The sequence below is a fragment of the Pseudoliparis swirei genome, chromosome 8 (genome assembly GCF_029220125.1).
Source record: "Pseudoliparis swirei isolate HS2019 ecotype Mariana Trench chromosome 8, NWPU_hadal_v1, whole genome shotgun sequence".
NCBI classification, from domain to species: Eukaryota; Metazoa; Chordata; class Actinopteri; order Perciformes; family Liparidae; genus Pseudoliparis; species Pseudoliparis swirei.
The window spans coordinates 11,212,166-11,237,748 of NC_079395.1; the positions used below are offsets into that span (position 1 = coordinate 11,212,166).

The 25,583-nt window shown below is 41.0% G+C and overlaps 3 protein-coding genes across 5 annotated transcripts; 1 reads left to right on the forward strand and 2 right to left on the reverse strand.

Annotated features, from left to right (window-relative positions):
- Positions 1 to 40: 40 nt before the first annotated feature.
- Positions 41 to 6,418, reverse strand: mffb (mitochondrial fission factor b). Its single transcript, XM_056420723.1, has 7 exons — positions 6,293 to 6,418; positions 4,790 to 5,008; positions 4,436 to 4,614; positions 3,855 to 3,946; positions 3,573 to 3,743; positions 2,451 to 2,526; positions 41 to 1,783 (listed from the first exon to the last, which is right to left on the reverse strand). Exons 2-7 carry the CDS (start codon positions 5,001 to 5,003, stop codon positions 1,652 to 1,654), a joined length of 864 nt encoding a protein of 287 aa, XP_056276698.1. The 5' UTR covers positions 5,004 to 5,008; positions 6,293 to 6,418; the 3' UTR covers positions 41 to 1,651.
- A 1,156-nt stretch (positions 6,419 to 7,574) lies between these two features.
- Positions 7,575 to 13,286, forward strand: stk25b (serine/threonine kinase 25b). The gene is made up of 11 exons (XM_056420653.1): positions 7,575 to 7,960; positions 9,489 to 9,719; positions 9,883 to 9,939; positions 10,068 to 10,176; positions 10,798 to 10,955; positions 11,201 to 11,386; positions 11,698 to 11,843; positions 12,174 to 12,279; positions 12,353 to 12,424; positions 12,777 to 12,913; positions 13,055 to 13,286. Exons 1-11 carry the CDS (start codon positions 7,931 to 7,933, stop codon positions 13,074 to 13,076), a joined length of 1,254 nt encoding a protein of 417 aa, XP_056276628.1. The 5' UTR covers positions 7,575 to 7,930; the 3' UTR covers positions 13,077 to 13,286.
- Positions 13,287 to 13,442: 156 nt separating this feature from the next.
- On the reverse strand, positions 13,443 to 24,552 carry septin2 (septin 2). Of its 3 annotated transcripts, none has more exons than XM_056420656.1 (13): positions 24,412 to 24,552; positions 21,079 to 21,122; positions 20,347 to 20,461; positions 18,710 to 18,796; positions 18,451 to 18,574; positions 18,063 to 18,197; positions 17,764 to 17,881; positions 17,352 to 17,453; positions 16,969 to 17,114; positions 16,440 to 16,562; positions 15,364 to 15,424; positions 14,683 to 14,758; positions 13,443 to 14,491 (listed from the first exon to the last, which is right to left on the reverse strand). In XM_056420656.1, the coding sequence occupies exons 2-12, from the start codon at positions 21,100 to 21,102 to the stop codon at positions 14,693 to 14,695; spliced, it is 1,101 nt and encodes a 366-aa protein (XP_056276631.1). In that variant the 5' UTR covers positions 21,103 to 21,122; positions 24,412 to 24,552; the 3' UTR covers positions 13,443 to 14,491; positions 14,683 to 14,692. The 3 variants fall into 3 exon arrangements, with proteins under 3 accessions (XP_056276631.1, XP_056276630.1, XP_056276632.1); XM_056420655.1 differs by having other exon boundaries at positions 24,407 to 24,550; XM_056420657.1 differs by having other exon boundaries at positions 16,479 to 16,562; positions 24,407 to 24,529.
- Between the last annotated feature and the right edge of the window lie 1,031 nt (positions 24,553 to 25,583).

Sequence of the window (25,583 nt, forward strand, 5' to 3'; positions counted from 1 at the left end):
TGTGAGAGCAGCAGGGGTCCGCATCGGACCGAAACAGGGCTCTGGCGGAAATGATCATTTATTAACAAACAATGAATGTATTTTGATATTACAAGGAAAGCAAAATACTTCACTTTAAACTCCAGCTTTAAGTAATAGGTACCGCAACAAATAAATGGTTACTGGAACTTTTTGTTGACCTCTCAGCATTACACGTGATAAATACAAGTCCATGAAAAGCATACTAATTTCATTATTGAAAAATAATGACAACTATATGTTATGAACATATACGTAGGCATCTATTACACATGATCACACAGACAATAGCTATAAGATCTATATCACACTGTATGATGAATATAAGCACAAAGTCCATGCTTTTAGTCTGGTCGGTTAATGTCAGGTTTGTGAAAAACAAATTCAAATTCTCTAGAAAAAAATAATACAAACTTTGGAAACAGCATGGGAAACATAATCATGGCACAGATAATACCTCTAGTTGCCTTCATATTTTTGTTGACATTTCGTCAAACTCATAACAAAATCCATGAGTCACAAAGAGGTAAACAACAGACAATATTTTCAACAGTGTATTTAAGTACTTTGTGATGAAGAACTCAAAGGACATTCAGGGTAAATATGATGGCATCTATAGATGTAATCTTCTTACTTCTTACACTTTGACAAAGCCTGATGAAACTCAAACAGACAAGACAGGTCAGGTCAGAAGCTCTGGGCTCCTCAGACATTTGTCGCATAAGTAGATCCATGTCTCCCCTCCAACGATTCTTTTCCCAAAGCTAAAAAGTCCCATTTACAAATTGTGTTTACTCCCACAAAGATGATTGATGGAAGGCGTCACTGTAACATCGGTTGTTGCTGTGCATTTATAAAGCATTAAATAGTTGCAATCAGTAGTTTTTGCACACACAACCATAATCATCAGTGAGGTTTATGCAATTCTTGCAGATTAAGAGACACACATTTGCTACTTTGAACTGGCCCACATATCATTTTTTAAATTATCTGTACCACATTTAGTTTTCCTAAATATAAGTGAACATCAGTGCCGGATTTGATAGGCGGAAAAAACTTCAGACTGAAACTTTGACAGTGATTCAGAGTTGATATGAGTTCTATGTTAAAGACAGTTCTAGCCAAATATGGCAACTAGTCGGTAGCTCACATTAATGTAGTTGCTGAAACTTTGTTAACATCCAGCTATAGTGTCATTGTGCCTTGTCTTTTTTATACAATAAATAAATACAGAGTTGAATCTATGAATGAGAGATATGCTAACTAATATGCTAGTGTTGTCCCCGATCAAAGCCAACTTCTGGTTAGATGTGATGGTGTGAATCCTAGCCAATGGGACATTTGGAAAAAGGTCCAAACATAGGTGTATCATCAGTTTTGAAAACTTGAGTTACGTTTTACTGCCTCAAATCTTATCTCGACAGCGCTATGTTTTAAATTTTCGAAGTGAAATTCCAATATAGCATTTGCAATAGAAACACAAGACTGTGGTGGGGGACATTCGCCAATGTTCTGGTAGTTTCCCGTGGCGGCCTTTAGATGTAGTCGTCTCATACTGTATTTTAGTGGTCGCACCATTAACAAGGAATTTCTTAGGCTTCCAGTGTTTTGGGAGATTCAGTCTTGTAAAACCTTAGCGACGGAGCCAGATCCAGGTTTTAATTAGCCAGAATGCCACTGTAGCAGAATACAAGATCACTTCTCGCTTGGCGCGTTCTTTGTTTTCTTCCTCAAGCAGCTGCAGACGCCGGTTCAACTTCACAATCTGAATGACCACAAAAATAAGTTTTCTTCATTAGAAAAAAAAAAACCACTCTTACTTCTGGTTAAGATTTGCCAAAGTATATACACGTATGTTTACCACTATCTGGTTTAAGATTAAGTTTAAGGTATGCAAGACACTGTCAAAGAAAGAACTAAAGTGACTACAAAATCAACAACAGATGTGTAGAATCCGATGTCCCTTCTTTCTGATTTGTGTGAAAATATGTGTTTTAAAATAACAGCACATCAAACAAACGACAGAACTACAGTCGCAACAGTTGAACAATGTTGTTAGTTTTAAAGAAAATATGTTTCTACTTTCGTACTGGCTCATGGTAGTTTGATGATTATTAGTACTTGTTTATTTTTACCAGAGCATCCAACATCCCAGCTGTATCTCATCACTGGCTGCATCTCACAACATCTGTCCACAGACATATAAACACCGAGCAAATTACTCAACCCGCTCAGTGCTAGCTTTGCTACAGTAGGTGTCTCCAGGAGTATGTTTTGTCATGAGGACCAAAGACAGACTCACACGGTGACAGCAATACCATCCACACGCTGTTGCAGCTGGCAATACTCACAACAGGCACAGTATGCACACCAGAGCAGAGGAGAAGCACATGACTCACACATTAGTCCCGTAGGTGTGCGAGGTATTTTACCTGTCGTCGTAGCGAGGAAGCGTCCACTAAGCCAAACTCATCAGGGTTTATATCCAGAGCCAAGTCCAGGTGTGTCCTGTGTAGATCAATACATCTCAGTTTAGAATAATGACAACGACTTAAAATACTTATATATATATGTCTTATTCATGCCCCTGACACCTTCAGGTACCTCAACTAGAGCAGTGTTTCACGAACTCTAAAAAAAAATATTTGAAAACCACAGTAACCAAGTCACAAAAAAACGTATTCATAAAACAAACAATGTACACCAGTCTTTCATATTAGATTCAATGTTATAAGTAGACTACAATCATCACAACAATACAAAGATTCAGGCTCCCTCGTGTGTCTAAAAAGGTGTACTGCAGCTATAAATTCACCACTTGATGTATTCTATTGCTTTTTAGTCATCTGATTTTCTTTTTCTTTGTATGAATTAAGTTGAATTGCATAACATATATCTTATCCTTCGACTGTACTGTGCATCTGACTGCACTATTTTTTATTTTGTTGTACTATTTTTAACTGTTGGTTTCACGATATGTTTTGTATGTTTTTGTATGTATTGTATTTTGTCCTTTCTGTGGACCCCAGGAAGATTTGCGGTCGCTAAGGCGTCAGCTAATGGGGATCCAATAAATAAACAAATAAATGACAATGAAAGAAATTTAAAGGAAGAACTATTCCAACAACAAGTGTAAGCATGACTGACATGGAGCAAAGGGAAATTATGTAAATTAAGTCTGTTAAATAGTATACATGGTCTTGAAATTTAACTTAGTTTAAGATGTTACTTTCTTTAGTCATATGTTAAAATTAGATCAGACAAACAATGCCATATCCTCCCATCAAAATGTCCATGTGCAACACTTTACTACCATGTGCAATTCATCAAGAACGTATTGTCCCGTTTACCTTCCTCCTCCATTATAGCCTTCCGCCTTGAGGACGTCCCCTAAAGGTAACAATGCTGTGGCAAAAGTATGCTTCTGTTCTATAAAATGTCCTTATTTCAAGAATTGTCTTAGAAATACACAACCATGAACAACCGTTAGTTCTGAGAAACTTTGTGAGTTGAGTGACTTCTGAGAAAGACATGACAAATAAAATTAAAAAGACCTGCGGTGTGTGTCATCCAGCACTTCGAGGACCTGCTGGTAAGCCCGGCGTGTTGTTGACTGGATATAAGTCAGGAACCCCACAGCCGTAAACAGGTTGATGTTAGCATCGTCAGGGGAACAGAGGGGGGGACACAACCGGACTGGGGGGGCAGAAGGGGAAGGGGTTACACTGGTAGAGAGGTAAGTGGGGAGAAATGGTAAAGAAATAAGATTTTTTTTTCCACAGGTAACAGGCAACAAATGAAGTATGAAAAGGTAGCAGCTGTAGATGTGTGCTTACCTTACATCACATCTGACAATATGACCGCTATGGCGGACAGTCATGTTCTCACTGGCACTGCGTTCCCGTCGTGACCGAGCATTAAAGTGGACCTAGACACACAAATGTTACATTATGAAGGGCAGATACAAAAAGTAGAAAGGGTTACAACCTAATGTTATTGTTTGGCTCCCTTTCAAAGTGAGTTACTTTACATGATTTCAGGGAATTTTCACCTTGAATTTTATTTCGTTTTTCACCAGATAACCTTCAAATCATCCGCTTCCCGCGCGTTATAACTTCACAGCCTCACATCTTTTACGACCTAACCTGATTAATACTCAAGATATTACTTCATCTACAATTTATTAATTAAATAACTTACTGATGTAACTAATAACCGATACCACATAAATATTATTGTAAATGTAAAGTGCCATGTTTGATGACATTTTGTGTTTAACTCTAGGCAGCTACCCTTCTATAATGTTATAATACGCATGATAGTGTAATAGGGCGACACTATTAGAATCAGTGTCAAGTTGTGTAAATTAAGTGAATTGTGATGAGAAACAGAAAGAAAACCATGATTTGACCCTCACAGCATGGATGGGATTGCTTTGTGAAGTGGCAGTTTGTTCCATTTCAAGGGAGTCCAGTGGCTGCTCTGAGAGAGTGAGGATACGTGGAGGGGCCTTCATGCTCAGCAGGTCCATGGCAGGGACAGATTGAATTAGGTCCAAGTCTCGTGGACGAGAACATTCTAAGTCCCCATCATCACCTGTGAAAGAAGTAAGGAGAAAAGTGACACTGGGCTGGTTGGTGTTAAGAGGTGATAATAAAACATTTAAACATTGTATTGCCCTTACGAATGCTCAATTTAAGATGTCCAGGCACAGTTTTGTGTGTGCGCAGGGTATTTTCAACAATGCACCCTTCAATCTTCTTGTCCTCACCTGCTATGATGATTCTCTCTGGCACCTGCATCATAGTGGTGTGTATTGGGAAGGGCTGCTGAAGCGACATGGACCCTGTCTGGTTCTCTGAGGCAACCTTGAGGGTCTCAGGGATCCGCATGCGCTGGCTGATTCCCTCCGTGTACTCCAACTCAAAATGGATGCGGTTCATCTCAGCCACCTCTGCAGCGGGGTTGGCATATGGCCCACTCATCTGGACTGTAAACACATAAAATAGAAGGAAATTGAACAACTCTTAAAAATACTCACAACAAGTAAGACTGGAGTGCAAGTTAGTGTGTAAACATGTAAGCTACACTTCTGTGATGGTGCCCAAATGTTCAATAATCATATCCAAGCTCATATCTGTGGGCCCTGGATCTCTCTAATGTGCATGTCAATGGTCTGCCTGAAATGCCATATGATGGTCTGATTCAAGGTTCAAGGTTTTTTATTTGCCATCTGTGCCTAGACCAGCAGTCCAGACAAATCGGAATTATTTTTGCAGGGTTCTCCGAGTCAACAGAGGTACAAAACAAACACACTATAATAATAATAGTAACCGAAATAATAAAATTGATAGTTGAAAGCAGTATCATTACCTTCGCATTGAAAATGCCGGAAGGTTATGTTTTGATCGCCGTGTATTTATTTATTTATTTGTATGCGTGTTATTCGCAAATCCCAAAAAGTATTGAACCGAATCGCATGAAATTTGGTGGGATGATTGTTTATTATCCGGGGACCAGTTGATTAGATTTTGGGATCGATCGGGTCAAAGGTCAAGGTCATGGAAAGGTCAAACTCTTTTTTTTACCATAGCACGATACATTTTTGTCCAATTGGCATGCAACTAATGCCAAAATGTTCATAATTCAATGCCCAATCTTGTGATATGCGAAGGTATGCGCTCTACCGAGTGCCCATTCTAGTTATCAAACTGTACTAGTATTCACCAAGCACCACTAGTACGTTTCCCCACAGCACTGAGCAGACACACAATACAAATGATTACGAAGCAAAACAAAAGAAAGAAAACCTCAATGTGCACATAATACTATTAAAATAATTGTAGCACAACAGGCGATGACGTCAAGGTGTCAAGCTCAATTCAATCAAACACTAACGATAAGAGGTGCGTCTACTGCTACGACATAGCGTTACATGCGTCTGTATCCGAGTATTTATACGTCACAGCTAGGTTACATCACAATACCGTTACTCTCTAGCCGTGTGGAGAGGAAGGATGCATCAGCCAGAAGCAGCTTATCATATTTTAACTCACGTTAGATATACCATTCAACATTCTGCTGCATGACATTATTGCAAACGACACGAGATATAAACTAGCTGTTGTAGACACATGCCGCCAATGTCACTGAATGAAGACGCCATACCTAGCATGTTGTGAGCTAATATCTAGCTCCAGTTATCTTGGCTAAGTAGCGCGCAGACTGACAGGTGAACCAGGTATATCCTGGTTTCTATGACGACCGCACTTACCGTTATGGTTCCAGCACCGAGGTTAAACGTGTCACGTGTCAAAACGCAGGTCCGTTCTGTATTAATAACAACGTCAATCAGAACGGAGGACGAACAGAACCGAACACACCGCTTCAAGCTGGTGTGTTTGGGAACATCCGCCAACAAAACCACCTCGCGCGCCCGGTGGGGCGGGACATATAATCTACAGTCAGGCTGGCGGAGCCGCAGCGATAGGCAGCGCCCAGGTCTAAAAACAAGCGTACACACCATTGTAACACTCACATTAGTTATTTCTATAGGAATTGTTTCACACACAATGTTAATGTATTAAGAGTAAGGACTGATTTATACAAAATAATACTATTATTAATTCGATTTTAAGTTAATTGTGTATTCCAGCTGTAATTAGCTTTACCCAATATAATGAAACTAATGGTAAATATGCAACATTGTTAACTACCGGTAAATAACTGTGTGTAAGGACATCTGTATTTGAACCTGTGATGAAGTTTGGCTTTTTGCCTTTTGGGTGAGGACAGTGACTGTCTACCAGTGACAGTTGATGCAAATTCCATTCGTTCGACAATGTTTTTATGACCACCAGGTTTTTGGGGTTTTGTTGAAGCAGTAAGATGCACAGTATTCTGGTATGTGTGCAGCTAATAAGCAGATGTATAGTATGTGTAATGTCAAACTCTTTATAGAGGTAAACATCTACTGCAGTGGGCAGTTATTAAGCTAGTGTAAATGTTTACAATACAAATGTACCCACATCCAAAACTGAACTCAGGTGGATCAAAAGAGCTTATATCTAATGTGTATGGGCCATTGGTCATTTTAATTATCCAAGTTTGCATTTGCTTATCAATTTTATTCCAGCCTGTTTACGGGGCATTTGTGGTGTCTTATAAGACGCAGATAAAGACATTAAAATCATGTTACATTACATTACATTACATGTCGTTTAGCAGACGCTTTTATCCAAAGCGACTTACAATAAGTGCATTCAACCTAGAGTACAAACTAAGAACAATAAGAATACAGAAAGTAACATTTCCTCAACATAGTCGAACTATGTTGCTTGTGAACACTAAATCCAATATCTGCTGAAATACAACTTGGCTTTAAGTTACTCTACCTTAAATCGATTAAACACACACGAGTTCCTTAAATGTCCACCGAGTGTCAAACACAGTATTGACAGCCATGAAAAGGCCGAACACGGCTTAGAAATACAGCTCCCACAATCCCACCTTCTTTAAACCCACTGCGCATGCGCCCTCCGGCTGGTGCCATTATTTTGTCCTCCTCAAGCTTCAAATGAACAACAGGCTAAGCGTTCCTTGAAATGAATTAAATATTAATAGACGGAAGGAGCATTATAGCTTCTTATCCATCACGGCCGACATAAATGGAGTCTCTTGGTTAATAGGTTGTTGTCTCGCCGGGCTCGTCAGTCCTTCGTTGGACTTTGAGGCCGAAAACAGAGCGGAGTGACAGCCCTGTTAAAGCCAGCAGATTGGTGTTTATCTTCTAGTTGGCTAGCCACCTAGCTAGCTTCCTAGACAGCTAAGAGGGGAGGAAAACCCCGAAGGGACCACTTGATACGCTCGGAAAGGAAGAGCTGCGGCTTTCCCTGTCCCGTCCAACCTGGAGATGGCACATCTTCAAGACATGCAAAACCAGGTACAGAAATCATCTTTTCACCAACTGTCACCTCCCTTGTCCAAGACCAGGCGAACACCCATGACAGTCAGGCTTTCCATAAATAGATGCGTAGGGGTCTCAGACATCAATGCAAGGTGATAAAACCTACCATATACACACAATATATATATAAATGTATATGTATTCATGTAAATATATATTCATGTATTTATTTTCATCTCTTTGCCATTGTCAAGTGTAACTATGCCAAGGATACCCACAAACTCACACAAACCTGTATTCACAAACTCTACATTAAGTGACACTATACACCAACGTCTTAAGTCTTCATTGTTTGTGACATGCAGTTGTCACATATTGAACATACTAAACCATTTAAAATGTAATAACTTCTGTAAGTGCCTCGTCTCCTACTCAAATCACCACTCATTTCCTGCTAACATAGAGAGAGAAAACTACAACACTTTTAATTGTCGTACAAAGTTTGATACAGAGTGAGTTAGTATATTGTCTGTGGCTGAATAGACAGGTAATGACAGATAAGAAAGGTTCATCATCCATCATGGTTATGTGTCAGCAGTGCATGGGACCAGGAAGGAACATTATCATATGGTTTGATCATACTTTATCTCTGATTGGGACTTGTCCGTTAACTCCAATGTAAAACAAATCTCAAGGACTGCGTTTTTTCACCTACGTAACATAAAAACATTTAGGCGCATCTTGTCTCAAAGAGATGCAGAAAAACTGGTTCACGCGTTTGTTACTTCTAGAAGAGATTACTGCAACTCCTTATTATCAGATGGCAGACACAGTCACCTCATTTAAAAATAGACTGAAGACTTTCCCCTTTGACAGTGCTTATAGTCAGGGCTGTCTCAGGTTTGCCCTGGTTCAGCCCCTAGATATGCTGCTATAGGCACATCTTAGGATACACTGAACTCCTCTCTCCTCTTTTCTCTTCTTCTATCTCTCCTTATGGACGAATTTACGTCTCTTCATTGCACATAACTAACTCATCTTCTTCCCTAGAGTCTTCGGCCTTCTCGCCTCATAGGATCTATTGGACCTGTCTGTGTCTGGAGCCAGTCCTGGCTCCTGGGCCCTGCCCTCTTACTCCTTGCCCCTGCTTCCTTGCTTCCTGCATCCTGCCCCTGGTCTGGGCCTGGCCTCTTTTCTCATTGGCCCTGCATCCTTCTTTGTGCCTCCTGTCTCAAGGGCCTGGCCTCATGGCTCATTGGCCCGGCCCCTTTCACGTTGCCTCCTGTCATGGCCCTGCTGATACCCCTCCTCTGTACCTTACATGGATTGTGGAGGCCTGGATCGTGTTCCATGCTTACTCCTCATTATTCATAAATTTCGTTCATATTGATTGAATCTGTAATGCTGTTCATCTGTACACATGACATCTATTGCTTCTGTCTATCTGGGGAGAGGGATCCTCTGTTGCTCTCCTAAATGTTTCTTCATAGCTATCTATCTATCTATTTATTTACATATTTATTCATTCAATAATTCAATGCTTTCTTTTCTGTCACTGGACCAGAATACTCGGTTGGACCCCGAGGAGTACTTCACCAAGCAGGAGCGGATTGGGAAGGGTTCCTTTGGGGAGGTCTACAAAGGAATCAACAACCGCACAAAGGAGGTGGTGGCGATTAAAATTATAGATCTGGAAGAGGCAGAAGACGAGATTGAAGACATTCAACAGGAGATCACAGTGCTGAGCCAGTGTGATAGCCCTTTTGTTACCAAGTATTATGGGTCATACCTGAAGGTGAGATTATAATGCAGAAAACGAAGGGATGCGTACACATATTACGTAAACTTATCTACATGAAGATGCTTAGAGAAACAGACATAGTGTGGAACAGTCAAAAACAAAGCAGTATTTATAAATCTTAAATCTCAGATGTTTTTCAAGTAATCTTTTCTCTCAGGGGACCAAGCTGTGGATTATCATGGAGTATTTAGGTGGAGGATCTGCTCTGGATCTGGTAAGAAGACCTATACGGTTTACAAAGCGTGATACAAATCACAAATTTTTACACTGGAGACGCAAAACCCGACCTGTTGTTGGTGCTTTCGCTCAACTTCCACCGTTTTCATTTTTTCCTCCTCCTAGCTCCGTCCAGGGCCTTGGGAAGAGACTTTTATTGCTACTATTTTGAGGGAAATACTGAAGGGGCTGGAGTATCTGCACTCAGAAAGGAAGATCCACAGAGATATCAAAGGTAATAAAAGTCACTTTTCATTAGCATCTTATAGGTTCTGCGTTGTCCTGCTACAAAGTCAAATATCACAATTTTAAACTTTTAAGTGTGTTGATAAGGAAGCCGCCAGGTAACAAAATGTATATCCAGTCCGAGTCAGATGCTGGACAGTAAGCCCACACACTGAAATATGCTTCCAGCTGCAGAAATGTATCAACACTATCCATGAGCTTGAAATCTCACAACTTACTGAAGGTGTTACATGTATGTGTTTGTGAGATGTTAATTTTCTGTTCTCTGCAGCTGATGTTGTGCTCTTATTTTTGGAAAATTATGAGAGAATAAAAATCATTTAAGACAGCAAGCTTAATAATTAAGAAGACTGCGTTGATTATCTACATGGATTCTGTCTGTGAAGCGGTTTGTTTTACTACTCGTCTCTTTGTCCAGCCATCGGTAAACCACAAAATTATGAGATTTTGATAAAACGTCTTCAGGGAATAATTATTGTTCCGGCATTTAGAAAAGTCTCGCGTGATTGGCCTAAAATAAGGTGCTACAACACTTCATTACTCAAAATGGAACATGATGCCTTTTGAATTTTAGCATGACTTTCTTTCTTCTTCTGTCTTTTTCTTCTAGCTGCCAATGTGCTCTTGTCAGAGCAGGGCGAGGTGAAGCTGGCAGATTTCGGGGTGGCCGGACAGCTGACAGATACCCAGATTAAGAGGAACACATTCGTTGGCACACCTTTCTGGATGGCTCCAGAGGTCATCAAACAGTCCGCTTACGACTTCAAGGTGAGGTCAGATTCTGTGAGATGGACAAGCGTCACCTTGTGTTTCTGCTTTCTTTGGGTTTGTTTTCTTGGTTCCTTCCACCACTTCTGGGTGAAAATCAAGCCCATAAAGGGATACTGTTTTGTTATTGGTGGAGGCACTGATAAATTAACACTACATAGAAATATCATCATGTTAAGGAAGTATATTTTCCAATGTCTGTATGTGAAGTTAACACCTTACTTACACATCACTCTCCCCTTCAGGCTGATATCTGGTCCCTGGGAATCACTGCCATTGAGTTGGCGAAAGGGGAACCGCCCAACTCTGATCTACACCCCATGAGGGTCCTTTTCCTCATCCCGAAAAACACACCGCCCACACTCGAGGGACCTTACAGCAAGCCCTTCAAAGACTTTGTGGAGGCGTGTCTAAATAAAGACCCTCGTTTTGTAAGTAACACCTGCCTGCATCCATCTGCATTGCAGCATGACTAAAATGTGTTTGTTTGTGGCTAAATTAATTAGATTGTCAGACTGGGATCATTTATCAAACAAATATGTATTATTGGATCAGCATGCCTTGTTCTTAATAGGATTTATAATTTGTGCTATTTTCTCAAATTCAAACCAAATCCCAAACTTGTTACGCACACAAATGTTCCATTGTAATCAAGTGACGGTGGACTCCTTACTGACGCTTCGTTTAGCACGTTACAGCGTGACTTCTTCAAGCTTCGGTCGCTGAATGTCTTTGTCCGCAGAGACCAACAGCAAAAGAGCTCCTGAAGCACAAGTTCATCACACGCTACACCAAGAAGACGGCCTACCTGACGGAGCTGATTGACCGCTACCGCCGCTGGAAGTCGGAGGGACACGGGGAGGAATCCAGTTCTGACGACTCAGATATGTCAGTCTCAAGAACACACATGAATACACTTGAGATTTACATTTCTCAAAGGATGCAATCACCGCCACATCGTTAAATGTCTTAGGTATTAGAGAATGTCAGGAGGATTAATGGAGGGTGTACTCGAAGATCTGGATACCCACCAATTAACTGTGTTCCCGATTGTAAACATTGCTGCGAGCTGTATTTGCTTGTGACAAACAGTTCCACATGTTTTTAAATGCTCCTCAATAGTAACCTTAATGCCGAATGTTCAGAAATGAATTTAAAATGTGACGGTACCGTCATATTGCTTACACATGTTTAAATATCTTTCCTTCCATCCTTCAGGGATGCTGATGGAGATGGGGATACGTGTCCCACGTGGACCTTCCCGACAATCAAACCTGGCTCTTTGACTCTGGGTCTGTGTCGACCTTATTTAACTTGTTCAGAGGTAAGATAGCAGCACACAGGCACAAGCAAATCTTTTTTCTTTCCCCCCCCTAACATCCTTTTCCTGTTCTCAGTCAGGAGATTTGGTGCAGAGGCAACCCAAATCACAATGCCTGTCTGCTTTGGTAACGCCTATCTTCAGAGAGGTAGGCCCAACTGTTAAATACATTAATATGTAAATCATAATAAATAAATATATATTTAAATAGAACTTTGAGCACAAGAGCAGGACTTGATCTAGAGAAGTTAATCCTGTCTATAAAACACATCTTCATTTGGTACGTTATATCATGAGCTCTGGACAAACTTCTTTTTAAACATTAATCTAGAAAAGTAGAATATATTAATAAGCAAAGATGGAGCTCAGTCTGTACTTAAGAGCCAACAAAACCGGACTGATATCTGCCTAAGCTTTAAGTGTCAACAGTACAGTTGATCAAGTCTTTGAGCTTGCTCGAAGCCTCCCTTTATACACTTATTTTTTATTATTACCACTAGTTGAAGGAGAAGCGGCGGGCGAGTGGTGGGGGCGTAGGAGCCATTGAGGAACTTGAAAACGCCTTCAACCTGGCCGAAGAGTCCTGTCCAGGGATCTCCGACCGCCTTGTCACACACATGATGGAGAGAGTGTGCAGGTGATGTACCTATATCATCCATTTATTTCAATTAAATCGATTTAATGTTCTTCCAGGTTTCCTTTAAATGCCAACACCACTCCGTCTTCGCGGTGAAGCCCCGGCTGGATGTAACTTAACTCTGCTCCTTTTGTCTCCCAGACCTTCCAAACGTCTCAGATAAGGACCAGAGAAGACTTCCACCCACCCCTCGTATCTTTGCACCTTTCCCAGTCCTGTCCCCCAAGAGATCTTTTAATTAGTTATTACATATTTTTACAGTTTTTCTTTAAGAGCGAAGAGTATTTAAAACAAAAAAGCCATGACATTTAGCGCGTTGTGTATACCTGTTAGATTGAGAAGAATAAACCATAATAAAGTCTATGGAAAATGACCCATTGTCCATTTGGTGTTGCTCTGCTTGATGCTCACGCAGACAGTAGTGGTGCAGTTATCAACATACATAACATGTATGTGAACAAGCTTCAGGCTGCGACGGCCTGGCAACTAGACGTGTAACGGGCAAATGAAATGATTTAAAAGGCTCAAATCACAGGAGATTAATAACATTTAATAAAACTTATTACAATATATGTATCAAGAACAATATTTGGTGATTTAATAATGGATAAAAACCGCACAGAGGAATGTCAAGAACTCACATTGGCTAGTGAGGGAAACGTTGGCTACAATGACCTCATTAGGCCACTTTAATCTCTGGTCATGGAAACCACAAAGGTCAAAGTTTATACCTCAAATCTCACTGCATCAAAAAAGAAGACATGAAACAGTTAATGCTCCCTGACACATGACTTCACTTTCGAGGAAACAATTATAAATCGATTGAAAGCGCCAAACAGGAGTCGCACCTCATTTGCACATCCTTCATTTGTCAAGTCTACGGCAAGACTGAGGAGGTCAAGGGTCACAGTTTATTCAATTCATACCAAACTCAAAAAGCTTAAAAACACTAATGTATAAGTCTTTGACAGTAAAAGGGAGACGCTGATCTCAATAAAGCACTAGAGGGAAAATTCACCTGAAAATGTGACCAGACGGGGTTGAGAGTTGCAGATGAGCTGGGTAATATGAACACTGAGCAAATGGACCCGATTTATTAGGATGTGGTCACTTCTTAACCAGAGGGAATATGAAATCATTTCTCTTCACTTAAAGATATCAAGATAATGGCATAACAATGGTGGTAAAAGCTACTCCTGCTGCTAGTGTCCAGCAGAGCCTCCTAATGAAGCGCTTTAAGAGCAAAATGACCACATGCTGAGAGATGTTCTACAACTACAAGCAGCAGCACTTTGGTTTTCTAAATAGAAAAAAAGTAAAGTAACAGTTTATATCAAAGATATATGCCATCATTTTTAAAAGATGGGTCACGTGACTTCATTCGAGTAACTGGCAAATCTTTAAGAAAATTAACCGTGTGAAAATATATAAATGTAATACTTTACTGTATGTATATTAAAAAAAAGGCTCCAGATCCCATGTAGGATTATAATAAAATAGTGGCAAGCCATACAAGTCAACAACTTGTTTACACCTTCTCTGCTGTCCTCCGTCAAACTTGAGCCGTGGCTCACGAACCTACAGGGGAAGAGAAAAGAAAAAGTTAACCACAAATCAAGCCTGGACGCACAGAAGACCAGCATCTACAATCACCCCGTTTAGGTATTTAAGATACAAATACAGAGACTTAGGTGTCCCGTGTTTCTGGAATCAAAGTGTAGACTGAGCTCGCTTGGAGAAGGGAGTGTTGTCGTGGCTCTCGCTCCTACCGTAGACGGTTCACACATCTCCCTGCTTCTGCATCTGGGCCTGCATCTTAGTAATCATCTCCTGCATTCGTCTCAACTGCGTGATAGATCATCAACATGTATGACAGGGAAATAACAACAACACTTAGAACAAAGCACATTCACTTAAACAGCTGAGATTAAGAGGCTTCTAAATGTAGGATCATTCATACCCGTCTGTCAGTTATAAATAATTGACTAGAAACAAGTCCCAGAGTGAAACACTAAACGTGTTTGCTGCCGCTTCAAATACATTTCCCCCTGGGATGAATAAAGTACATATCTAATCTAAACTGTGTTTAAATGGTATTATAAGATTAAAACTCTGAAAACAGAAACCATTCTTATAAATGATGAATTTGTCCTACTTTTTTTAATTGTGACTTTTAGGACAGTGAATGATCTTTAATGGTAGGTAGAGTTATTCATAAGCTTGCTAAAAGTTAGATAAGGAGATGGCTACCACTCGTGTATGCAAGCTAAATATGAAGCCATCTCATTGAAACTTCACTGAAGTAGTTTCCCACAAGAAAGCAAACATGCGTTTTCCCAAAATGTGAAACTATTCCTTTAGGAAGAATGGATAATTGAGAAGTACAATCCATCAAACATGCATTTTCTTTATAAAAATCCCGAAGTGGTGTAGCATCTGAGATATCTCACCTCAGCCTCCTTCTCCTGCAGGATTATATCCTTGTCCATTTCCTCCGGCTCCGGTCCATTTCTGCATCAACACAACTTCAGTTACCTTTGATGTCACACGCTACAGAATCAACCTTTAATATGTATGCAGAATGAATGCCGGTTATCTAACGTATTAAGTTAAAAGGCACAGTTAGAGGTTATAAATGTATCATCACTTTTCGTGATGATTTCTGAAGCATGATGAGTCAGCTGAGCAGTTTGTGCACGTCTGCATGCCTGAAGGTGCACGTTTACCCATTCTAAGTTGTAGTATAAGGCAAACATTACAACAGCCACATAGAGAAGGTGAAGAAGGGGTCAGTGAGTTAGTTTGTCTTTGCAGAAGAGAAAAGTGGGCAGCTACAACGAATAACTACAAAGAGATGAAAGCAGGGAGATTCCAGAGAGAAGTAGCAAGTGCGAGAGTCAGGGGAACAGCGTTACCTCCCCCAAATGAAGAAGAACGGTACCTCAACAGTTCACCACCGTGGACAGATGGCGATGCAATGTGATGACCGTAAAACCATTGCCTTATCCTGGGTTGGCTGGATTCGAAAATAATCTTTTTGGTCTACATTGAATGTTAAATGATATGTCCACACTATGTTACATGACACAGTAATCATGTTTATGACCTCTACAGATACTCAAAGTGAACATGCCATTTAGCTACCGACTCGCCATGTGAAACCACAACCCACAGCATTAACTTTTGCCTCACTACACGTAGGGAACATGCAAAATGATGATGAGTTAGAGCTACTGTCGGCTTCTACAGAATGATACTAGTCCGACAACATTATACTGTATGAGTCGGCCGCAGAAGAAAAACTGGAAGTGCATGACCATATACATAATCAAATCTAGTAACTCAGCTTCCATCTACACAGCTCTGGATGTTTTGGCTTTGTTTCACTACTGTAACATATGTGCCGTCCATTGACCCTGGCGAGGACATTTCTGAGTTGTTTGGTAACACTATGCGTGTCCAATCAAAGGTTTGTTGTTTGAGGGGGGGGAGGTGCAGAGCAGAAAGCCGACAGACAAGTACGTACGCAGGAGAGCGAGGCAGAATGTAACCATGGGAGGACAACCTGCCACTCCGTTTGAGGCGGTCCGAGCGGAAGTTCTCGTAGTGAAGGTCCTGGGTCACTTCCTGCAGATCCTGCATGTGGGTTCTGTGAGGTTGTGGAAAAGTCAGACATTTGGAGAACTACAAATGTGTTGTGGAGTGCATCATAACAAAAACAATGTCTTTATTTGAGCCACACTTGTCTGCACCACATTACATTGCTAGTCTAGTTAGTACCCATCTGTTTTTCCTCTTTTCCTGTTGTGGTTAAATCCCTTTTAATAAGCTACACCGTAAAAAACACAAAAAGGCTATTGGCACAGGTAGATTTTCTCTCATTGACTTTTAAAATCACCATGCCAAACTAGCAACAGCTTTTTCCACAATGTTTGAGATAAAAAAACTAAAAACAGATCTACATCATCATATACAGTTTGGCAAGTTTGTAACTCTCAATATCACCATTAAATTGAAAATAACAGAAACAGAATTTGGGCTCCTCTACCACTCACATTAGCATGATCCGCAGCTTGAGGAAGTCATTGTGTTCCAGATTCTCCACCTCCACCACTCCCCAGGGGTACAGGCGGCCCCTCACCTTCTTCCCTTTGGCCTCAATCTGCTGGTTGGATCCCACCACTGCAAATGGGATGCTAGCCTGGAAAAGAGGAGTAATTCATACGTCTCTAGTCATGGGTCAATCACCAACATGAAAATTATAACACTTAAAACAAATCCCTATGGCAATTGGTTGACTAATGGAATTATACCAAAAAAAAGGACATAAAGCCAATTGATTTTATTCATGAAAAACTCTCAAACCTGTGGGACGAAAACAAAACTCTTCTCATATCGATTCAGGAGTGAAGCATTTGGCGTGGGGTGGAGAGTTTACCTTGAGGATCCTGGTCTGCTCTTTGAAGTCCTCGTCCTCATCTGACTCGGCATCAGGAAGGTGGTAAATCTTGATGCCATGTTCATCGATCTCATCCAGAACCTTACAAAGATGAAAAGGACAAAACACGGGTCATTATGACCTCTTATTAGCCGTTATGTCCTTTAAATGCTGTTAATAACTAACTGTTATTTTCACTTCAATCAGGACTTTATGCATTTAAAAAAATTATCTGAAAAAAATACTTTTGACTAGTCCGCCTTGACACTTAGCGATATAAACTAAAGCCCCATTTCAATATATAACTTCAGGTCCAAACTGCATTTGAATGCTCCGACCATGAGCACATGATACTTCTGATTGTTTCAATAACGGGAAAAGAGCCTGAACAATGGGGGACTGTTGCCCTTACCCTGCGCTTGAGCCTCTCGCTCTCTCTGAGGGTGAGCGTGTCTGCCTTGGCGATGACGGGAACAACATTGACCTTATTGTGAATGGCCTTCATAAACTGAACATCCAGAGGTTTCAGCCTGGTGGGACAGGAAACGGACAGAACCAGGGTCAAAGAGAGACAGAAAGATCCAAGCAAATATTTATCAAAGTCAAAGATTGAAGAGGTAAACAAAATATGGTTAGTTAAATAGAAAATAACTTCTCTGCAACTTCTACAAACTGGAAAGTATGTACATTAGTAGGTTTTGAAAGACTCACCCATGGCCAAGCGGGGAAATAAAATAGAAGCAGCAGTGAACTCTATTGTCAACTATGTGTCGACGATTTAGACCGCTCTCGTCATGGAGGTAACGCTCAAACTGGTCATCAATGTAGCTGATGATGGTGTTGAAACTGAATGAGAGAAATACACGTCACATCCAACACGACAGTATACATAGATCACAGTATTATAAGGACTCATCCATGCTGGTAGGACAAAAAAATACTAAAATCAAAAGCCTAGATTCTACTTACAAATTAAAATATTTGGGGACAAAAAATGTAATTGCCCACAGTTAGCGTCGAGTCACACGTCTGACACTGAATCATTTAAACTTGAAAAGAACAAATGTCCTTTTCTGCATACGACCTAAAAATGTTATACCAGTCTTGGTTGTTGATGGCGTCTCCATATCCTGGTGTGTCTACCACAGTGAGACGGAGCTTCACTCCTCGCTCCTCAATTTCTACCGTTGACGCCTCGATCTGAACAGTCCTTTCTATCTTTTCTGTTAGAAGATTAAAAAAAGTGCAAGAACTCTAACAACATGCAATGACAGAGTCAGTCATCAATTATGTTTTAAATGTACATATTTCCCAAAGTGGTTTAAAACAAGGATCCTTTAAGTGCATGTGTGTTTTACCTGCTGCTCCAGGTATGATTCTCTCAGGGTAAAGGTCAGTGAGGAACAGGCTGTTGATCAGGGTGGATTTTCCAAGTCCAGATTCACCTTTTGACAACAGAGGAAAAAGAAACATCATAATGCAGTCAGCACTAGAATGACAAGCAAAGTAAATATTACGCAATTGTGTCAAAATGCCTAAAGCACAGACAGATTGATGTTGGTGCAAACCTCTCTAAACACACCACAGTTAGACAATTAAACATTCAGTTTGTGTGATGACGTGTTAAATAAAAGCACATCGTCTGGTTCCAAGACAACGATTATGTCTTGTACCAGACTAGAAATATCTTTGCATTAATTTTGGCTGACCGACTGAGCGTTGTTTTAGTCTAGCCGTACGCCGACTTTCTGTCCTGGAAAAACCTAAAACTACAGCAGAAATTTAGCTTATACAGCAGTGATGACATTTAAGAAACTATAGGTAAGAAACATGGCTTCCCCTTGTCATTTGATTAGTTAACTAATCAATTAACTGGTCCGTTAGTCATTTTTCTAAATGCTTTTTTTTAAAGTAGTGATTTTGTGTTCGTCTTTGTGGAGAAACAGTTCAAAAGACCTGTCAATTAAATCAACTAAATTAGTTGACAAAATCGTATGTTGCGTTAGGCTGCCCTAATAATAAACAATGTTTCCGACATTTCTCCGGGCCGCAGATTTACAGCTGCTGAGGCATAAACAACCATAACCTTGTGTAGTTTACTCAGGAATGATGCTACTGTGGTTCCCACCAGAGACGAGACAAAAGATTTACGGAGGTCTTTACTACACCCTGAATTGACAATTTGCAAGAAAGTCTTGTATGGAAAATCAAAAACAACATCTGCATTATTTACACTACAGCTTAGGGTAAGCATAACAACTTGATGCATACTGAAGATAAATAATTAATTATCACGAATACATATTGTTTATATCCGTAGATTAGAACTGCAGCTTCTAAAATTACAGTAAAACACTGATTTGTTAAAGAACCCCAGTCACACAGAAGGCAACATAAGCCCTCGATGAGTATTGTGGCAGTAGAGACCAGCAGGCCTTGTCCCCTGTGTGAATCCGTCCCTCGAGGCCCATTCCTCTCTGGTTTATTTTAAGGAAAAGGATGAGCAGCATTCACAGGAGCTTCTCCCCTCCCTCCAACCAACAAGCAGGGAGGTTCACACAGTCAGTGTTCACATCAAGAGTTTACGCTGATGCCAGCTGAGCAACTGATGAGGCATCTGCCATTTTCTACCGACCGAAGCATTCATGCACACTAAATTACCCCTACGGTCAAAGACAATACAACTTGCTTACTCTCAGCATTCAAACTAAATGAACTATGGAGAAGAAGTTGTACAACGCTAAGTCGAAAGGTCATTACAAAAATAAAGCATTGTACATTCTGCAGATCCCTTCCAGACATGTAATCACAAAAACAAACGGACATGAGCCAAAAAGGCCAAACACATTCCTCAAAGGTCAATGATTACTTTAACTGTTGAGCATTAAGCTTATTTTCACTGAGATCCTTTTTTCAAATTAAATTTTAAAATAGTATTTCATGACGACAAGAAGAAAACAAAAAAAGGGATTTAATAAACTGAGCTGACACTCACCTACCACCATCAGTGTAAACTCAAATCCTTTTTTTACCGATTTGCGATGCACCTGATTCGGCAGGTTGGCAAATCCAACATACCCCGGGGTCTCAGGGTTGGGGAACTGGCCTTGCTGTAGAAAAAAAGCAAAGTAGAGTTATAACCTTATTAAATAATGTTTGGTAATGGTTATATTCAAACTTTAAAAAAAGAAGGTAGCTTTGCACATACTTACTAATTAACTATTTCTGGCTATCAGCATAGCAACAACATGACAACCCATTTTTAGTTGGAGTAAAAAGCCCTGAAGCGACATCTGTTGATCTGGGCTACGGCGAGTGCTCTGCAGTCTATTTACTAAAGACCGTACACTCATCACTAGTGTTTACAGCCCTTTCCTACAAAAGGTCATACCAATGAGAAGTAGGCCAATTGGACTGCTTTTAACCACCCCTGTAGCATTATGACAATGTCAAATAAAATACAAAAGAAGGAACATGTTGCTTATTTAGTTTGTTCATTTTTTGCCAGACAGAAGTATGAAGCCTCCCTTCCCCCTTTCAGCAGAGGTGATGACTGAAAAGCCAAATAAGCAGTGTGCTGTGGCTCTGCCTTTGGGCCTTTGAGCACTCAGTCATGTTGAGCAGCACACTGATCATATGTATGCCTGAGTGGACCAGCATTCAGCAGGAAATATTTATGTTTTGAACAAAACAAGATGGAATATCTGGTTTCTGTTCAGAGACTCACCTTCATTTTGTCAGCCTGAGACATTGTTGTTCTCCTTGTTAACCCTGAGAGAAAAGATAGACGGTGTCACATCCTGAGACACTTACATTTTGAGACAATTCTGGTGTCTCTGGATCTTTTCTGAAATGGAGGCAATTAATATCGGCGCGTATGTCCTGTGACAGACAGGAAGTGCTGTGTCTCACCACAAAGACGTGCTTTTCCTGCTCAAAGAGCTGCATCTCACTACAACACTATGGCGTGAACATTAGGCATTGAAACTATTACGATTATGCTATTAATCCCAACTGGTATCATATTTATTTACTGCCAGTTTGCTGGTTGTTGTTTTATAGAGAAGTCGGTTTGATATATTGAAACAGACACACAGCCACAGCTCTCTGACTGCTTGGATGAAAACCACTCCATCAGAATATGATGTTAAATCACAAGGATCATTATACATTTCATATATTTTTACACGCCGATTAGACAAATGTATGCGCCCAAGACAGTTTAAGCTATTTGAAGGTTTGCCAATGATATTACTAACAAACGGTTGTTTTCTCACATATAACTAGCTAATGTGAGCTAACGTAACCGTTGTGCGGTATTAACTGGTTTTTGAATTAACTGGTTTTGGTACGCGTGCATGAGGCAGATGTGCCGTAGGAGTGGCCTCGAGTTGCCTCTCAGGACCCGTCTCGACTAACTAGGAAATGCACATTTCCATCGCTTAGCCTCTTTGTGACGTTCTTTTTATGTAACGCTAATGTTTTAAAGACTAAACACGGAGGACATTGCTGTAAAATGTGATACCTGTTCGGGAGGCTGTAGTTGAGACGCCGCGGACACGGAGCGAGGACAAAGTAGGTGACTCTGCTGGTGCCTGTTCAATATACTACTAAATTCAATAAATACTTGACAAAATGCTATTGTTGTCAGTCTGGTATTTATGTTATACGTCGTTATCTGACGTCAAGTTGATGTGAGACCAGTTTACTCTTCATACAGTGTGTAATCTACCATCTACCTGCTGCAACGAGCTCAGTCGCACCTGGATGGAACCGGTGTCTCTGTGAGAGTCACTTTCTTTGACTTCTCCAGTGCATTTAACACCATCCAGCCACTGCTGCTGAGTGAGAAGCTGCGGGTGGTCGGTGTGGACGCGTCCACCATCTCCTGGATCACTGACTACCTCACAGGCAGACCACAGTTTGTCAGAATGGGCCGTGTGCTGTCTGGAACGGTGGTCAGTGATGTTGGAGCCCCACAGGGAACTGTTCTGTCTCCCTTCCTCTTCACCCTGTACACCAGTGACTTCCAGTACAACACGGAGTCATGCCATCTGCAGAAGTACTCTGATGACTCTGCAGTGGTCGGGTGTATTAGGGATGGACGGGAGGAGGAGTACAGGGCAGTGGTGAGTGACTTTGTAAAGTGGGCCGATGAGAACCACCTGCGGCTGAACGTGGCCAAGACCAGAGAGATGGTGGTGGACTTCAGGAGGGCGACAACTCCTCCACCTCTGAGTGTCCTGGGAGTGGACGTGGACATGGTGGAGGAGTACAAGTACCTGGGCGTCTCCATCGACAGCCGACTGAACTGGAAGGCCAACATCAACGCTGTGTACAAGAAGGGGATGAGTCGACTCTTTTCCTGAGAAAGCTTGATCCTTCAACGTGTGCAGCAAGATGCTGGAGTTATTCTACCAGTCGGTTGTGGCCAGTGTGCTGCACTTTGCCATTGTCTGCTGGGGAGCAGCATCGAGCCGGTGACACCAGCCGTCTTAACAAACTGGTTAGGAAGGCTGGCTCCATCATCGGCTGCCAGCTGGAGCACCTGGAACAGGTGGTGGAGAGGAGGACGTTGAAGAAACTGGTGTCCATATTGGACAACCCGGACCACCCTCTCCACCACCTCCTACAGGGACAGAGGAGTACTTTCTCCAGACGTCTCCTCACGCTCCGCTGCCACAAGGAGAGATACAGGAGAACATTCCTGCCGACGGCTATGAGGCTCTACAACAGATCACCTCTTGCCAGATCATAGTGCAATAACTGAATACTTACACTATGTTGATCTGCACTTCACACATCTCATTTGTTTGCACTACACACATACACACACATTTCATTTCATTTGCTCTGCACTCATACACACACTTTGCTTTTTGCACTCTGTCTATATTTAATATTTTGTGTATTTGATTTGTCAGTGTTGTTGTGTATGCATGTGTGTTGTATATTTACATATATATTTTGTTTTGTATACTTCTATATCTTTCATCCCTGTTTCTTATATTTTGTGTTTTGTTTTTACTCTTGTGTGTTGCTGCTACTGTCACGACAAATTTCCCCTTGGGGATTAATAAAGTATATATCTATCTATCTATCTATCTAATGAAGCATGTAGCCCGTTGTTTACACCCAGCTCGCCCACCGCTGTCAGCTGGGAAACTGATCGACTCCGATTAAATTGTGATACAACAACAACACTGTGTGCTGTCTCACATCTCTTATGTTTTATATTCGAGACTACGGATCAACATATATCCTCGTAACTATACTCTACCCTGTGCAGCACTCACTGGTCCAGATTAAACATGACTGTTACCTGTTGTTTTGTTACGATAAGGACACACATTGAATAACTACACACAGGAGTGAGCGTGTCTTTTGACACATGACGGGGGAGCGGCTCCAGCCTTCATTTAGGATTTCGACGGCATTAACAAAACGTTTTCCACCTTCATGACGAACATATCACTTGTAGACTCGGCGTCTCAACTACAGCCTCCCGAACAGGTATCACATTTTAAAGCAAAGTCATCCGTGTTTAGTCTTTAAAACATTAGCGTTACATAAAAAGAACGTGACAAAGAGGCTAAGCGATGGAAATGTGCATTTCCTAGTTAGTCGAGACGGGTCCTGAGAGGCAACTCGAGGCCACTCCTACGGCACATCTGCCTCATGCACGCGTACCAAAACCAGTTAATTCAAAAACCAGTTAATCCCGCACACCGTTACTGCAACGGGAATTAACCGTCCGCCGTTAATAAGACAACATAACGGTAAAAAGTCAGTGGGTGTGAAATGTGCTTATGCCATGAAAAACACGTTTGATGGCTATTTGTATTCTTGTTAACGATAGCAAATGAAAGTCATATCTCGAGCTAACTAACTGACTGGCTAGCTGCTCAGTTAAAGTCAGTTAAAGTTAGCCGAGTAGCTTCTGCAGGATGTGAACTTAAATAGCTCACGGTAGAGTCGTCGCTTCCACTGCGGTACCGCCGTGAATACGACGCAAAGACAACCGAGAGAAGAACTGTAGAAACAGCGAGTGTTACCTTACAGTCAGCCCGCAGAAAGCCCAGCACAGATGGAGAGACAGAGAGACGAGCCGACGGTGAGCAGCGGACTTGGCGGACACCTCGAATTCTTCAGATTCCGGTGCAGCGAGCTTCCTTTAGCTCACAGACCACAATGCACCGCGGCGAGAGCGGCAGGGGCCGCCAGGTCTGTGTGACAAAACAAGCCCAATGGCCAATAAAACCAGCCCATTATCAGAACTCAAAATATGCCCATAACTCCTTCATGATGCCCCCCTGAGATAGGAAAGTGACCCACTGCGAGCGTTGTCGACGGGGGGGGGGGGGGATGTGTGCGCGGATGTGTCGGCGTGTACGTGATGATCTCGTGTCAGTTTGGTAGGATTTGGGTGTGAATAAATTCTCTGGGTGATATTAAAAGAAAAGGAATACATCTAATTTGGCAGCGGGGAAGTTTTAGTATTATTAATAACGCACTCTAGGATACAGCCCAGCTGGAGCATTTACATTTATCTTTATCTGTGAACTGCTGGAAATATCACCCCCATCTTTCATCTCACATAAATTAATTAATTAGATTAGAAATAAAAACAATGCACCGTATTAAATATAATAAATTAATAAATATATGTTATTGTAATCCTTATTACACTGAGAGGAATGGAAATGTGAATGTATAGTACATAACCTGGGATGCACAAATCACAATGTGTGATAAAGATTGCAAGACTATTTTATCATCTTTCGCAATTTGAAATTTGCAACTGGTTACAAGCACTGGACTCAATATAGATAGATAGATAGATAGATATATACTTTATTAATCCCCAAGGGGAAATTTGTCGAGACAGTAGCAGCAACACACAAGAATAAAAAACAAAACACAAAATATAAGAAACAGGGATGAAAGATATAGAAGTATACAAGTAAGATAAAAGTAAAATACAAAACAAAATATATATGTAAATATACAACACACATGCATACACAACACACAACAACACTGACAAATCAAATACAAAAATATTAAATATAGACAGAGTGCAAAAAGCAAAGTGTGTGTATGAGTGCAGAGCAAATGAAATGAAATGTGTGTATGTGTGTAGTGCAAACAAATGAGATGTGTGAAGTGCAGATCAACATAGTGTAAGTATTCAGTTATTGTTGTAGTTATTGCACTATGATCTGGCAAGAG

Coding starts and splice junctions, on each gene's coding strand:
- mffb (XM_056420723.1), bottom strand. CDS start 5,003: ATGAGTGGGCCATATGCCAACCCCGCTGCAGAGGTGGCTGAGATGAAC. Junction 3,744..3,854: donor ATTGTCAGATGTGATGTAAG/GTAAGCACACAT, acceptor CCTCTCTACCAG/TGTAACCCCTTCCCCTTCTG. Junction 2,527..3,572: donor CTGGATGACACACACCGCAG/GTCTTTTTAATT, acceptor TGATCTACACAG/GACACACCTGGACTTGGCTC.
- stk25b (XM_056420653.1), top strand. CDS start 7,931: ATGGCACATCTTCAAGACATGCAAAACCAG. Junction 12,280..12,352: donor CTTATTTAACTTGTTCAGAG/GTAAGATAGCAG, acceptor TCCTGTTCTCAG/TCAGGAGATTTGGTGCAGAG. Junction 12,914..13,054: donor ATGATGGAGAGAGTGTGCAG/GTGATGTACCTA, acceptor TTTGTCTCCCAG/ACCTTCCAAACGTCTCAGAT.
- septin2 (XM_056420656.1), bottom strand. CDS start 21,102: ATGTCTCAGGCTGACAAAATGAAG. Junction 17,882..18,062: donor ATTTCCCCGCTTGGCCATGG/GTGAGTCTTTCA, acceptor CTGTCCCACCAG/GCTGAAACCTCTGGATGTTC. Junction 16,563..16,968: donor AAGCTGCGGATCATGCTAAT/GTGAGTGGTAGA, acceptor ACAACCTCACAG/AACCCACATGCAGGATCTGC.